This window comes from Haematobia irritans, chromosome 3, assembly GCF_050003625.1.
Source record: "Haematobia irritans isolate KBUSLIRL chromosome 3, ASM5000362v1, whole genome shotgun sequence".
NCBI lineage: Eukaryota > Metazoa > Arthropoda > Insecta > Diptera > Muscidae > Haematobia > Haematobia irritans.
The window spans coordinates 8,554,118-8,571,585 of record NC_134399.1 but is presented as its reverse complement, the minus strand read 5'-3'; the positions used below and the strand labels follow the sequence as shown (position 1 = coordinate 8,571,585).

General features: G+C 24.3%; 2 protein-coding genes across 8 annotated transcripts in view; one reads left to right on the top strand and one right to left on the bottom strand.

The window, feature by feature from the left end:
- The window catches only part of RpLP2 (ribosomal protein LP2), a 507,190-nt gene that overhangs the window by 295,470 nt on the left and 194,252 nt on the right, over nucleotides 1–17,468 (bottom strand). The gene's annotated exons all lie outside the window — the stretch shown is intronic.
- The window catches only part of Fas2 (neural cell adhesion molecule fasciclin 2), a 270,786-nt gene that overhangs the window by 214,987 nt on the left and 38,331 nt on the right, over nucleotides 1–17,468 (top strand). For all 7 annotated transcript variants that reach the window (XM_075302851.1, XM_075302856.1, XM_075302853.1 and 4 more), the window contains one exon: nucleotides 6,993–7,156. In XM_075302851.1, coding sequence (XP_075158966.1) covers nucleotides 6,993–7,156 — 164 coding nt within the window. The remainder of the gene's footprint in view (nucleotides 1–6,992; nucleotides 7,157–17,468) is intronic.

Genomic DNA, 17,468 nt, shown 5'->3' with positions numbered 1-17,468 from the left:
ACATGCAAAGAATTTATAAAAGGAAGTTAAATTAAAAATTTCAAAAATGTAGTATAAAATATGTGTAAGTCTATAGTAAAGTCATTTAAAAACAAGAATTTGTAGAAGGCCTAAAGGTATGCTATACTAATAGGTCATTTGTTTTGTGTATTGTTAGAATTATTAATAAGGGAATAATTGCTACAAATTATTTGCTCTTGGGAAAGAAATTTGTTTTAATGATATCCCCAAAAGTATGCAAGTATTGCTAGTTATGTCCATGAAAGCCTTAAAGTATGCTACATATAAGACATACTAAGTAAATCTTATGCTATAAACCATATAATATGAAATTATGAAAAACAATTAAATACATTTTAAGGTGGTCAATATCTATGTGTAATACGAATAGACAGAAAAATAATTTTTTGTGCATAAACACGAAATATATTTATCCCATTAATTTTGAATGGATATTTCTTCAATCAAATAACAATCTCAATTAAAAAATTAATTTAGAATGACTTTTTCAAAGAAATGTTTGTTTAAAAAAAAAATGTTGTTTAAAAAAATATTAAATCAATGAAGTATAATTTTTTCAATTTGTTTTAATTATTTTTGTTTTCAATCACGAAATTAATTGCTCCAATTAATTTTTAATTAAAATTTTTTCAATCACAGAAATGATAGTATCAATCACCAATATCGTTTTAATTAATTCTATCATCTATCAATGCCATATAAATTAATTCGCCAAATTAATTTTTTAATAGGCTTTTTGTTTTGTTGTGATTAAAAAATTTGTTAAATCAATTAAATTTTTCATTAAAAAAATACTAAAATTATATGTATTAAATTAATTCACCCAATTAATTTTTTTTTAAATTGGAAATTTGTTGTGATAAAAAATTTCGTTAAATCAATTAAAGTTTTTATTAAAAAATATTAAAATTATAATAAAATATTAATTGGAAAAATAAATCTCAGTGCATGTTTGCAAATATACACACAAAAAAATTCACGAACATTTTTCCAATTAAAATTTTAATTGAGTTTTAAAAAATATTCAATTAAAAATTTTATTGATTCAACAAATTTTTTAATTGAAACAAAAATCAATCACAAAAATAATAGTATCAATTAATTTTTTAATTGGATCAATTAACTTTTTAATTGACCTTCAATTAATTTTTTAATTGATACTATCATTTCTGTGATTGAAGACATTTCAATTAAAAATTAATTGAATCAATTAATTTTGTGATTAAATCAGAAAAGAATTTTTTTGTGTGTAATAAAATCTCGAATTTATTTTAAATCGCCTAAGCTAGTAATGAATTAAAAAAAAAATTAAAAGCAATAAATTTGCTTTTTACCTTGATTCTTACTAATTGATTTTTACAAATTTTGTGTATTAAAGCAAATAGTATTTATTTTCAGCCTTAAGATATGCTTTATAAATAAGAATTTATTACCTATATTCATTAAATTAGCAATACATTTAAATAACAAGTAACATAAACGAATTGTATACAATTAAAAACAATACAAAAAATTTAGCCTAAAGATATGCTTTACAAATACAAATATATTACCCATATTCATTAAGTTAGCAATACATATAAATAATAAGTAACAGAAAAAAATTGAATACAATTAAAAACAATTAAAAAAAAAGAATTCCATTTTTTTTCTTTTATATGAAATGAAAATTTTGATACACTTCATAAAAATTTAATTAGTTTTGTAAAATGTTGTTAGTATGATTTTTGTTTTCTAGCAATTGTTTGTATATATAAAAATACAGCATACTTTTAGGTAAAATAAAATTGCCAAGGGTGAAAGTACAATGAAGCCTTTGAAATAGAAATTCTGACAACCAATTAAAAACTAATATGTTATAACAAAAACATAAAAACACAATCAAAATATAAATTTAAATATTAAACGTACAGTGGTATTCGATATATAAAGCAACTAAAGGCTTTACAATTGTAAATTTTAATTTACAATAAAAAAAATAAAGTTCCAATTTAATTGTTTGGAAGCAATTCAGGCTCATATTTAATTCAATCAAATTCGTATCTCAATGTCATGTTAATGAGGTCAATATAAATAAATATATCCTTAAAATAAATTTGATAAATTTCCTTATAGAAAAATTTATTAAAAAATATTGACACATATATTGAGCTAATTTATCATTTAATTTTCTAATACCAATAAACCCTAGCATATAGGAGAAGCTGATCTACCAGCTTATTTTTCATGTTCGTAATTTTTTCACTTCCTTTTTTTTTTGGAAAATAAAATAATTTTCCATTTTTCAAACTTAGAAACAATGTTTTCATGTAGTCTCTGGCTAATAAGGAAACCAAAAATTTCCTTTATGCTATGGACTTTAAGCAACTGAATCCTATATTACACCACACTGTTACTTTTCAAGGATAGTTATCACGTATAAAACTATTTAAACTATTCCTTTATTATTAATAATATTTTACTAAATTAATTATTACCAATTTAACAAGTTTAAATTTCCAATTTATGTTCAATAAACCGACAAATTGCCAAGCTCATTAAAAGCTCACCTAAGGCTATTTTGTTCATGCATAAAAGTATGTTATAAATAAGAAGAAAATAATTAACAAAACTAATTTAGATGGTTAGTTAGTTTGAGTATTTTATTATGTACTTATGTAAATATAATGATATAATTAAATTTGAATAGTTTAAATTAAATTTAAAATTTCATTAAGTGACTATAAAAATGAGGCTTGGGTTAACCTTCCAAGCACTTTTACTGTTTTCACGAAAAAAATTCAGGCGACCAAAGTACGCAATTAGGTAGTGGTCAATCATTTAGTGTTGCTTACGAAACTACTACTATTATAATAAAAAAGAGATTTAATTCGTTGATAACCATGGGAATTTATTGGATTGTGATAATTTCTATTAATGGAAAAGTATACGGTGACCAAAGTACTCAATTAGGTAGAGGTTAATTATTTATTGTTTCAAATTGAACTATTAAGATTATTGTCAAAGAGATTCTCTACGATAATCACCATGGAAATTTATTAAAAAGTGATATGTTGGATCAAAGGAAAAGTATAAGGCGACCAAATTACTCAATTAGGTAGAGGTTACTTATTTATTGTTTCAAATTAAGCTATTAAGATTATTGTCAAAGGGATTCTCTACGATAATCACCATGGAAATTTATATGTGATAAGTTGAATCAAAGGAAATCTATAAGGCGACCAAAGTACTCAACTAGGTAGAGGTTTAATTTTTATTGTTTCAGGAGAAAGAATTACGATCATTGTCAAAGAGATTCTCTACGATAATAACCATGGACATTTATTAAAAAGTGATAACTTCTATCAATGGAAATCTATAAGGCGACCAAAGTACTCAATTAGGTAGAGGTTTAATTTTTATTGTTTCAGGAGAAAGAATTACGATCATTGTCAAAGAGATTCCCTACGATAATTACCATGAAAATTTATTGAAAAGTGACAAGTTGGATTAAAGCAAAAGTATAAGGCGACCAAAGTACGTAATTAGGTAGAGATTATTCGTTTATTGGAAAGTGATAGGTCGGATCAAAGGAAAAGTATATGGCGACCAAAGTACCCAATTAGGTAGAGGGTAATTATTTATTGTTTGGAATGAAAATATTACGATTATTTTGAAAGAGATTTTCTATGATAATCACCATGTAAGTTTATTGAAAAGTGATAAGTTAGATCAACAGAAAAGAATAAGGCGACCAAAGTACGTAATTAGGTAGGGATTATTCGTTTATTGTTTCGAAATAAAGTTTTAGCATTATTGTCAAAGAGATTCTCTCCTATAATAACCATGGAAATTTATTGGAAATTGATAAGTTTGATCAAAGGAAAGTATAAGGCGGTCAAAGTACACAATTAGGTAGAAGTTAATTTTTTATTGTTTCGAATGACACTACTGCAATTATAGTCAAAGAGTTTGTCTATGATATTACCATGGAAATTTATTGGAAAGTGACAAGTTCTATCAATGGAAATCTGTAAAGCGACCAAAGTACCCAAATAGGTAGAGGTTAAATTTTTATTGTTTCGAATGAAACTTTTACCATTATTGTCAAAGAACTTCTTTACGATAATCACCATGGAAATTTATTGGAAAGTGATAAGTTGGATCTAAGCAAAAGTATAAGGCGACCAAAGTACTCAATTAGGTAGAGGTTATTTATTTATTGTTTCAAATGAAACAATTGCGATTATTGTCAAAGAAATCCTCTACGATAATCACCATGGAAATTTTATTGGTAAGCGATAATTTGTATCAAAGGAAAAGTATAAGGCGACCAAAGTACGCAAATAGGTAGTAATTGTTGCACAAAAACTAATTGAATTATTATCAAAAAATACAATTCAATGATAACCACGAATATTTATTGAAAAGTTACAACTTCGAGTAATGGATAAATATCAGACGACTAAAGTACCCCATTAGGTGGTCAATCATATAGATTCATAGATAGAAATTCACTTCCATGAAAATCGTAGGAATTCATTGGAAAAGGATAAATTCGATTAAAGGAAAAATAAACCTACAAATGGATCAAAGCGTTGCACACAAATATTCGAATGAAAAAAGTTGCCATAAGTTTGGACAATGAGGGCTGCCCCCACACTTTTTAGTAGTATTTCATTTTTAAAGAAGAATTTTACATAGAAGAATTTTTTTTCAATAAATTTCATAGGCCTCCACTCCACTTAACAATCAGGGTTTCAAACCTTGAGTGTCCTTAAAAATGTGCCTACTGTATTCGAATGAAAAAAGTTGCCATAAATTTGGACAATGAGCTCTGCCCCCATACTTTTTAGTAGTATTTCATTTTTAAAGAAGAATTTTACATAGAAGAATTTTTTTCAATTAATTTCATAGGCCTACTCCACTTAACAATCGGGTTTTCAAACCTTGAGTGTCCCTAAAAATGTGCCTACAAAAAAATATTGGGCCTAACATCTTCTATCCGTCCGTCTGCACATTTATTTGTTGTTTGCCTACAAAATGCCGGAGTTTTATGGGATATTCATAAAATTCTACGACAGTTCTGAGACAATTACAAACCCTATTTAGTCGGGAAAAATAATCATATTAAGATATAACAAGGTAGAAAATCCAGTTTTAACAAAGAGAACTATATACATTTCATGCATCTCCTGCGTACAAACAGACAGCTTATTTAGGAATTAATCTTTCTCACATATTTCAAAAATAATTCAAATTGGTAAAATTATTGCAGCGGTTATTTAAACCGGTATTTGATATGCTTGTCGCACAATTATTTCCTTCTTGCTAGTCAAAGTCATCTACAAGCTATCATTGTCAGATAATTTCTTTAAATTCGTTCTATTTTCTCCTTAGAGTCTAAACTAGAAGAAATTCTGTTAATGAAACAATGTGAGCCAGTAATTAGCATGCTCGATTTCTATGTAAATCGGTGGTATGGAAATTGTTCCCATTAAATTTAAAGAAAACGAAATTTCTAAAGCATATTTTTAGGATTTCTTTCTCAACCTTTTTTGTGGCCTACATTAAGGAGTTTTTATAAAAATTGTGGCAAAAATATTGTTCTGAGACTCCTGAAGAATATGCGGTCTTAATATATACATAATCCCACTTCTTAGCCAGTTTAATTAATAGTGACCTAATTTACGAGTACGATAATTTATATTTAGACACAAATAATTTTGGTGGGGGGACCTATGCTATGGGTCTTTACAATTTTATTAGTTTTATGCATGTTACTTAATTTAAATCTTCTACTCCATTATAAACCTCCATATATCATTAAAATGTTTAAATTAAAATCTATCGCTGTGACAAGCAAATTAAATAGATAATCTAAGGAAGTCATATGATTACCAATTTAAATCACAAAATCACATTATAAATTTATTGACATTAATTAGATAGAGCCTTAAGATATGTATATTAAATGAGACTAATGCACTTATCTCATAATGTTCTGTGTGTGTGTTTTTTTTTTCATTTATCAATAATGAGCCTAAAGGTAAACATAAATATGCTATAGATTTATTGTGATGATATTATGCCTCAAAATATGCAATTGTTTATCAGTATGATAGATATAGCATTCATAAAGAGTATTGCAATAAACGATATGAGACAATTTTGAGATTAAGGTACCATACACATTAAATAGATAACATAGAGAAGTGTTTGTAAAAAAAGAGAATAATAATCAGTTTTATAGTTTCATATTTATAGATACGCTCATATACCCTAAATGGCCATGTTTTTTAGTCATATTCGAAATGATTTCAAAACGAAAAATGTTTTCAACAAATTCAACTTCATAGTTTTATACAAAATATCACATCTCAGTCTGTTAAATTCATAAAAACTTTTCGATTTTCATAATGCATATTGGCAGGCGTTAACGGTTAATAGAACAAATATGGTCTTGGATTACTAATACCACAACTTACAACTCAATACATATATAATATAAAACCATCCCATATATATATAACAAACAAAATCCATAGGTTACCCATAGTCATATTTGCGTCCCCTATTCACACTTATATAACGAAATTAAAATTTACAAACTCCCAAAAGTATACTAAAAACTCCAAAAAGAAGTTTCATACCACTAAGCTCATATCTATGGTTGGATTTTATAGTAAATTTCCAACCACTTGCTCGCCTCATGTTATACTTTTAATTTGTTTGTTGTGCTTTCTGACCGCAACAAAACCTAGTAAACTAACATAACAAAACAAAAAACAAAGTTTAGAAGAGTAAGAGCTCCTTGGAAAATTCGCCACTACCATATTTTTCATTTTTCAACCATAATTGCAAACTTATGATTCTATCTGTGTGAGTGTGTATGAGTGCACAAATACTAATTAAAATTTATACAATTTCTTTTACACTTTTTCATCGTTTTTTTTTTTGGGTGGAAAACAATTTTCTTTCCTGGACAACAGTATGGGACGCAATCCACCAATGTTTACGGAGTATATGAGCGGTACGGAAAGTTTGGCGCTTATTATCAACCATCTCAGTGTTGAAATGGAGGGCAAATACTATTGTACAGCATCCTATGCAGCCAATGAATTTCTGGAGACCAGTGTTACAGTTAAAACTTATGGTAAGTTAAAAATTCGAAAGAAAGAAATTAAATGAAATATATTTGTTGTTCTTTAATAGTTTGCGTTAACATTTGTAATATAAAACGTTATTTGTGTTCAAGTAAAAGGAAAAATATTTAAAGAAAAATATTTTTATAGCATATTTTTAGGATTTATATATACCGTTTTCTTGGTCTACTTTATCTCGACAACCAATAAAAAAATTAAAGTATATTTTTAGGATCTCTCTATAAATTTTTTGTGGCAGTCTTTTGAATAAAAATAAAATTTTGTCACTATTTTCCGGAAATAAATTTTTAAGAACATTTTCTATAGTAAAAAAATTTTGACAAAATTTTCTATGGAAATAAAATTTTAAAAAAATTTCCTATAAAAATAAAATTTTGACAAAATTTTCTATAAAAATAAAATTTTGACAAAACTTTCTATAGAAATAAAATTTTGACAAAATTTTCTACAGATTTAAAAATGTAGACAAAATTTTCTATAGAAATATAATTTTAACAAAATTTTCTATAGTAAAAAAATTTTGACAAAATTGTCTATAGATTTAAAAACTTAGACAAAATTTTCTATAGAAATTAAATTTTGACAAAATTTGCAATAAGTTAAAATTTTGACAAAATTTTCTATAGTAAAAAAAAAATTACAACATTTTCGATAGAAATAAAATTTTGACAAAATTTTCTATTGAAATAAGATTTTAAAAAAATTTCCTATAAAAATAAAATTTTGACAAAATTTTCTATAGAAATAAAATTTTGACAAAATTTTCTATAGAAATAAAATTTTGACAAAATTTTCTATAGAAATAAAAATTTGACAAAATTTTCTACAGATTTAAAAATGTAGACAAAATTTTCTATAGAAATAAAATTTTAACAAAATTTTCTATAGTAAAAAAATTTTGACAAAATTGTCTACAGATTTAAAAATTTTGACAAAATTTTCTATAGAAATTAAATTTTGACAAAATTTGCAATAAACTAAAATTTTGACAAAATTTTCTATAGTAAAAAAAAATTACAAAATTTTCTATGGAAATAAAAATTAAAAAAAAAATCCATAGAAATAAAAGTTTGACAACATTTTCTATAAAAATAAAATTTTGGCAAAATTTTCTATAGAAATAAAATTTTGACAAAATTTTCTATAGTAATGAAATTTTCACAAAATTTTCTATAGGAATAAAATTTGGACAAAATTTTCTATGTAGACAAAATTTTCTATAGAAATAAAATTTTCAATAGAAATAAAATTTTAACAAAATTTTCTATAGTAAAAAAAATTGACAAAATTGTCTATAGATTTAAAAACATAGACAAAATTTTCTATAGAAATTAAATTTTGACAAACTTTGCAATAAACTAAAATTTTGACAAAATTTTCTGTAGTAAAAAAAAATTACAAAATTTTCTATGGAAATAAAAATTAAAAAAAAAATCATAGAAATAAAAGTTTGACAACATTTTCTATAGAAATAAAATTTTGGCAAAATTTTCTATAGAAATAAAATTTTGAAAAATGTTTCCATAGAAATAAAATTTTGACAAAATTTTCTATAGTAATGAAATTTTCACAAAATTTTCTATAGGAATAAAATTTGGACGAAATTTTCTATAGAAATAAAATTTTGACAAAATTTTCTATAGAAATAAAATATAGGTAAAATTTTCTATAAAAATAAAATTTCGACAACATTTTCTATAGAAATAAAATTTTGAAAAAATTTTCTATAGAAATAAAATGTTCAAAAAAATGTTCTATAGCAATAAAATGTTCAAAAAATTTTCTATAGAACATTTTAACATAATTTTCTATAGAAATAAAATTTTTTCAAAATTTTCTGGAGAAATAAAATTTTGACCAAATTTTCTATAGATTTAAAAATTTATACAAAATTTTCTATAGAAATAAAATTTTGACAAAATTTTTATAGATTCAAAAATTTTGACAAAATTTTTTATAGAAATAAAATTTGGATAAAATTTCCTATAGAAATAAAATATAGGCAAAATTGTCTATAGAAATAAAATTTTGACAACATTTTCTATAGAAATAAAATTTTGAAAAAAAAATTCTATAGAAATAAAATGTTCACAAAATTTTCTATAGAACATTTTGACATAATTTTCTATAGAACATTTTGACATAATTTTCTATAGAAATAAAATTTTTTTAAAAATTTTCTGGAGAAATAAAATTTTGACAAGATTTCCTATAGAAATAAAATTTTGACAAAATTTTCTATAGAAATAAAACTTGGACCAAATTTTCTATAAAAGTAAAATTTTGACAAAATTTTCTATAAAAGTAAAATTTTGACAAAATTTTCTATAAAAGTAAAATTTTGACAAAATTTTCTATAGAAATAAAATTTTGACAAAATTTTCTAGAGAAATAAAATTTCGACGAAATTTTCTATAGAAATAAAATTTTGACAAAATTTTATATAGAAATAAAACTTTAACAAAATTTGCAATAAAATAAAATATTCTATAGTAAAACAAGTTACAACATTTTCTATGGAAATAATATTTTAATAAAAATTTCTATAGAAATAAAATTTTGACAACATTTTCTATAGAAATAAAATTTTAATAATATTTTCTAAATATAGAAATAAAATTTTGACAAAATAAAAATTTTAGAAATTTTCTATAGAAATAAAAATATTATATTTCATGTTAGCCTGATACCGAAACAGGCAATTGACGTCCAAATGCATTATATCTAATTATACAATTATTTTTCGAGCTTTATGGACAGAAATAAAAATATAATAAAATTTTCCATAGAAATAAAATTTTGACTAAATTTTCTAAAGAAATAAAATTTTGACAAAATTTTCTATAGAAATAAAATTTTGAAAAAATTTTCCATAGAAATAAAATTTAAAAAAAAAATTTCTATAGAAATAAAATTTTGAAAAAAAATTTTTTCTATAGAACATTTTGACATAATTTTCTATAGAAATAAAATTTTTTAAAAATTTTCTGGAGAAATAAAATTTTGACAAAATTTTCCAGAGATTTAAAAATTTAGACAAAATTTTCTATAGAAATAAAATTTGGATAAAATTTCCTATAGAAATAAAATATAGGCAAAATTTTCTATAGAAATAAAATTTTGACAACATTTTCTATAGAAATAAAATTTTGAAAAAAAAAATTCTATAGAAATAAAATGTTCACAAAATTTTCTATAGAACATTTTGACATAATTTTCTATAGAAATAAAATTTTTTAAAAATATTCTGGAGAAATAAAATTTTGACAAAATTTTCTATAGATTTAAAATTTTCTATAGATTTAAAAATTTAGACAAAATTTTCTATAGAAATAAAATTTGGATAAAATTTCCTATAGAAATAAAATATAGGCAAAATTTTCTATAGAAATAAAATTTTGACAACATTTTCTATAGAAATAAAATTTTGAAAAAAAAAATTCTATGGAAATAAAATGTTCACAAAATTTTCTATAGAACGTTTTGACATATTTTTCTATAGAAATTAAATTTTTTAAATATTTTCTGGAGAAATAAAATTTTGACAAAATTTTCTATAGATTTAAAAATTTTGACAAAATTTTCTATTGAAATTAAATTTTGACAAAATTTTATATGGGAATAACACTTTGATATTGGATAATGGGAATTTTTTCAATCGCCCTAATGTATGCTACATATTCTTTCAATATAAATACAATGATTGCACCTATGCTATATATTTTTTCAATATAAATTCAACGACTGCATCCCTATAATTTTACCTACATACAATTTCATCAATAACAAAAACAACCTATCTCCTTATGCATACTTTTTGTTCATTCTTCGAACTTTTCCCAATTGCATACTATTTTGCTTTCAATGATTGTCAAAAGTTTATAAAGAACTTTACCTTTTGCCCCCCACAAAAACTATGCTTTCTTCTAGCAATCTCCAATACTGAATGGATGTAGTCAAGAGTTATAAAAAGTCATTATCTGTATTTGGCCCATATAGACAATTTTAATATCTTTTGAAGTGAAAAGTTATTTTTGTGTTATATTGTTTTTTTGTACGAATATTATGATTGTATGTATAGACTTTTATTATCTCGAATCAAAACTTGTAGTCTCAGTGGTGAAAGAAAAACTTCGACAACTGTTGTAATCATAATTGTAAATTATGAAAAATCTATACACGTGAAATATTCTACTACAAAATATTCTTTTCAAAATTTACACAATTGTTATGGATTCAATGGAGAAAAGTTTGATAGAGACAGAATGAATGATGTGTATTTTATGGTTATGTAAAATGTTTAGGTATTAGAAATTCTTTGTTTTATTGGGGGTATTGAAAAAAAAGGATTACAGAAATCGTTTGAAAATGGTATTAGTATTACTTAGATATTGATTTCCATAAACAATCCATATAAAATGTATGCCTAAAAATTTGCTATGATATTTTTGAATTCCCAAAAGTAGGCAATAGTATTTTTGTAGTAAAAGGGAATTCAGAATTCCAACTTATGCAACCCTAAAATAGGCCGTATTTTTTTGTGAATTCCCAAAAGTGGGCAACAGCTATTTCGTAGTGAAGAGGAAATAATAATTCCAACTTATGCAACTCTAAAATATGCCGTATTTATTTGTTTAATTCCCAAAAGTAGGCAATAGTCATTTTGTAGTAAAAAGGAAATAAGAATTCCAATTTATGCTACCCTAAAATATGCCCATATTGTTATTTGTAAATACAGTGAAAGAAGAGTTTTCTTTTCTGAGGAACGACATTTTAGACAACCAAACGACATTTTAAAAATTATGCCGTATTTATTTTTTTTAATTCCCAAAAGTAGTCAATAGTAATTTCGTAGTAAAAAGGAAATAAGAATTCCAACTTATGCAACCCTAAATAATGCCCATATTTTTATTTGTAAATACAGTGACAGAAGAGTTTTCTTTTCTGAGGAACGACATTTTAGACAACCGAAGATTTCTTTCAACGTTAAATTAAAATCTTTAAAAACAAATTTAAAAACAAATTATAGAGAATTATTGCAATGAGAATTCCACATATTATACAGCCTTAAAATATGCCGTACTTTTTAGTAAAAAAAAGTGAAAGAAGAGCTTTCTTTTCTGAGAAATGAAATTTCAGACAACCGAAGATTTCTTTTGACGTTAAAAAACGAAAATCTTTAAAAACAAATTTAAAAAAAATAGGAAAATTACAATTCCACATATGCAAAGAGAATTGCACATATTATACAGCCCTAAAATATGCCGTAGTTTTTAGAAAAAAAAAAGTGAAAAAAGAATTTTCTTTTACGAGAAATGAAATTTTAAACAACCGAAGATTTCTTTTGACGTTAAAAAATCTTTAAAAACAAATTTACAAAAATAGGAAAATGACAAATTCCACATATGCAAGAAGAATTGCACATATTATACAGCCTTAAAATATGCCGTACTTTTTAGAAAAAAAGTGAAAGAAGATTTTTCTTTTATGAGTAATGAAATTTTAAACAAACGAAGATTTCTTTTGACGTTAAAAAAATCTAAAAAAAAAAATAGGAAAAAGAAAATTCCACATAGGTAAAGAGAATTCCACATATTATACAGTCTTAAAATATGCCGTACTTTTTAGAAAAAAGTGAAAGAAAAGTTTTCATTTCTGAGGAACGTCATTTTAGACAACCGAAGATTTCTTTCGATGTTAAATTAAAATCTTTAAAAACAAATTTAAAAACAAATTAAAGAGAATCATTGCAATGAGAATTCCACATATTATACAGCCTTAAAATATGCCGTACTTTTTAGTAAAAAAAATGAAAGAGGGGTTTTCTTTTCTGAGAAATGAAATTTCAGACAACCGAAGATTTCTTTTGACGTTAAAAAAATCTTTAAAAACAAATTAAAAAAAAAATAGGAAAATGACAATTCCACATATGCAAAGAGAATTGCACATATTATACAGCCTTAAAATATGCCGTAGTTTTTAGAAAAAAAGTGAAAGAAGATTTTTCTTTTATGAGAAATGAAATTTTAAACAACCGAAGATTTCTTTTGACGTTAAAAAAATCTAAAAACAAATTTAAAAAAAATAGAAAAAAGAGAATTCCACATAGGCAAAGAGAATTCCACATATTATACAGCCTTAAAATATGCTGTAGTTTTTAGAAAAAAAGTGAAAGAAGAGTTTCTTTTCTGAGAAATGAAATTTTAAACAACCGAAGATTTCTTTTGACGTTAAAAAACAAAAATCTTTAAAAACAAATTTAAAAAAATAGGAAAAAGAGAATTCCACATAGGCAAAGAGAATTCCACATATTTTACAGCCTTAAAATATGCCGTATTTTTTAGAAAAAAAAAAAGAAAGAAGAGTTTCTTTTCTGAGAAATGAAATTTTAAACAACCGAAGATTTCTTTTGACGTTAAAAAAATCTAAAAACAAATTTAAAAAAATAGGAAAAAGAGAATTCCACATATTATACAGCCTTAAAATATGCCGTACTTTTTAAAAAAAAGTGAAAGAAGAGTTTTCTTTTCTGAGGAACACAATTTTAGATAACCGAATTTTATTTTGACATTGAATAATTTTTTTTCAAATTCGAAATAATTTGTTACATTTTTTATACAGTGGAGTTTAGTTGCTCTTCAAGAAAGTATTTTATAAAAAAGATGAGTTACAGTTGTTTAAAAAAAGTCATAGAAAAGTTTACTTTTTTTTCTAAGGAACGAAATTTTAGATAACCGAATTTTATTTTGACGTTGAAAAAAATTGCTTAATTCAAATTCGAAAGATTAGGGGCAATTATTGTAACGCTAAATTAGAGTTTAGTTGCTCTTCATGAAATTATTTTATAAAAAGGAGAGAATTTCGTTTCACAGGAAATTATTATCTTTGGGTGTAATATTTGCCTATTTAGTATTTTATTCATATTAATTAAAATTTCTATATCAATAAATGTCCCTTAGAAAATTTATTATAATATTTAATTTTATTAATTCCTTAGAAATATTCTTTCAATTAAGATATTTCCATTTATTCTATTTACAATTTCCCTCCTCCTCCGGACCCTATATAAATCTCACATATAATATTATATTTAAATTGATTTTACACTAGTAATTAAAATCACTTCTATAATAAAATTATTGTTATATGATAATATTATTTAATTAATAATTTTTATGAAAATCCTACCTAAGATTACCATACTCAATGACTTTACTAATGATGTTACAAACATAAGCTCTTTGTAATTGATATTTATATTTTAAGCTGATTTATTTACTCATGAATTCTATTGATAGACTTAAATAATATGAGAATTTAAGAATGTTATGTGTGTGTGTGTGGGAAAGAAAGTTATTTGTATTTGTGTTACATATTCATATTTTGGATGTTTATGTTGTTGTGTTGACCATTATTTCCGGGCATAGGAAATGTAGTCATGTATAGATTTTTTTTTAACATTTCCGTTTCCCTTTTGTATGATATAAGATCTCAAAAGCTGTATTATTATCGGCAACAGAAGCTTAAAAATATATTTTTTTCATTGATAAAAGCAATTGTATAGTAAAAAAAGTCCTAACTAAATTTAATTACAGTTTTCTACAAATTAAGTTCAAATTAAATTATTTTCTTGGGTTCCGATTATCCAATAAAATTATTACAAATCAATCAAAAGAAAACAATAAAAATTTTCAATAAACCAAAAAAAAAAAAAACAACTCCTAAGAAATTTATTCACAATTACCATATCACTTGTCAATTTAAATAACTATAAATTTATATACTGCCTTCCATTTATGTCTCAAAAAAAAAAAAACAAAGATGTCAAAAGTTCTTTTTGGCCAGTTAGTAAATCTCTGTAACATAATACACTCACCATACATGAACAAAAAAAAATCTTTCAATATTTGTTAAAGATTTCTTAGAAAATCTCTGTCAGAAATAAATAACTCCAACCAAGGATGTATACCATTCAAAAGGATATCTTTACAAGAGAATTAGGTTGAAAAACCAAACCAAAATTTCAAATCACATCCCAACAACGGTCTTTTGTTGGAACCAATAACACATGTTATTCTCCTCATCACGTACATGATGTGTATTGACATAGAATGTCAAATGGAATTGCAAAAAAAAAATATGACCACACTCATATAAAAATAAACAAAAGGATAAGGGGAACAACAAATAAATACCATTTAAGTTTGTAGTTGTGAACAAATATAAATAACACAAAGAGACCAGAAGGATACAAATTGGAAAAATAAAACAAAGCCTCAATAGCAAATTTCAACAAATCATAATTGATTCTTCATCGTCACAGTATCGGGAAGGAAATAGAAAAAACTGAGAATTATATGTTTCTCTGTAATATTCTTTGTTAGTATATTAATTTATTTTAATTTTTTATTTTATTTTATTTTTTATTTTATTTTATCTTATTTTAATTTAATTTAAATTAAAGCAATTTATTTATTTATAAGATTTATATATAACAAATGATGACCATAAATAGTGATTTTGTGTGCTAATTTAATTTTATTTTATTTTTAGTTTTTTATTTCTGAGATTTATATATAACGAATTATTAATATAAATACTAAATATTAATACTAAAATAAAATAAAAAAAAATTAACTGACTAACAAAGAATATTATAGATAAAAGTATAATAAATTAAATAAAATAAAATTAGATAAACTAAACTAAACTAAAATAAAATAAAATATAAATTAAATTCAAAAGTGTTAAATCAAATCAAAATAAGCTAAATAAAATAATATTAAATAAAATTATACTATTCTAAAATAAAGTAATTTCAATTAAATTAAATTAAATAAAAAACAAGTAAGTAAAGTAGAAAGTCGGGCGGGGCCGACTATATCATACCCTAAACCACCATTACAGAATTAGTAATCATAAGCATTTGTGGGGTAACATATAGGTCTGGGAGATAAACCGCAGTTGCATATTTAAGAAAATTAAGGGGTACATGTGAAATTTTTCTATAGAAATAAAATTTTGACAATAAATTCTATAGAAATAAAATTTTGAGAAAAAATTCCACAGAAATAAAATTTTGAGAAAATTTTTTATAGAAATAATATTTTGAAAAAAAAAATTCTATAGAAATACAATTTTGACAAAATGTTCTATAGAAATAAAATGTTGACAAAATTCTCTACAGGAATAAAGTTTACCACACATTGTTAAAGATCAAGCCTTGCCGGCTTCTAATTTTCTCATCTAGAGCCACCAAAATGTAAAAATTATTACAAATTGTGTTGAGTGCAAATGTCCTACATTGTGGCCCTACGTCCCTACAAGACGCTAAATATTAGAAAAACCCTACATATAGGGAATTTCCCCTACTTCTAGCAACACTGGCTGTGTTGATATTGCGCCTACGGAGTTAGTATGCCACTAATATTGAGCCCATTATTAAAAAAAGAGAAAATCGTTAAATTAGTGTGGGTAATAAATACAAATTTGTAAAAGTCGAGCAATATTGATTAATACCACAGACGGTTACCTTGTGCCAAATTTGAGTACGATTAGGTAATAAATGAGGCCTCTATTGTAAAAAATAAGGTTATTATGGCCAAATTTGGCAAAATCGGGCGATACATATATATTGGAGCTATAACTAAATCTGAACCGATTTCGATGATTTTTTGCACATACCTTTAGTACTATAGGGGACTATATCTAACCAATTTTGAGTAAGATCGGTTAATAAATAACCCTTTATATGGCCAAATTTGGGAAAATCGGGCTATACATATATATGGGAGCTATATCTAAATCTCAACCGATTTCGATGTTTTTTTTGCACATATAGTAAGTTCTATAGAAGATTACACTTAGCCAACTTTGAGTAAGATCGGTTGATAAATAAGGGTTTTATGGCCAAATGTAAAAAATCGGGCAGTACATATATATGGGAGCTATAGCTAAATCTGAACCGATTTCCATGATTTTTTGCACATATAGTAAGTGCTATAGAAGATTACATTTAGCCAACTTTGATTAAGATCGGTTGATAAATAAGGGTTTTATGGCCAAATTTAGAAAAATCGGGCGATACATATATATGAGAGCTACATCTAAATCTGAACCGATTTGGATGAAATTTTGCAGAATTCAAGTCTGCGGTGAAAAAGATTACCTTCTGCCAAATTTGGTGACGATCCGTTTGAAAAAAAGCGCAACGTGACCCCATTTGTCGAAATCGGGCGATACATATATATGGGAGCTATATCTAAATTTGATCCGATTTCTTCCAAATTCAATAGCGTTCGT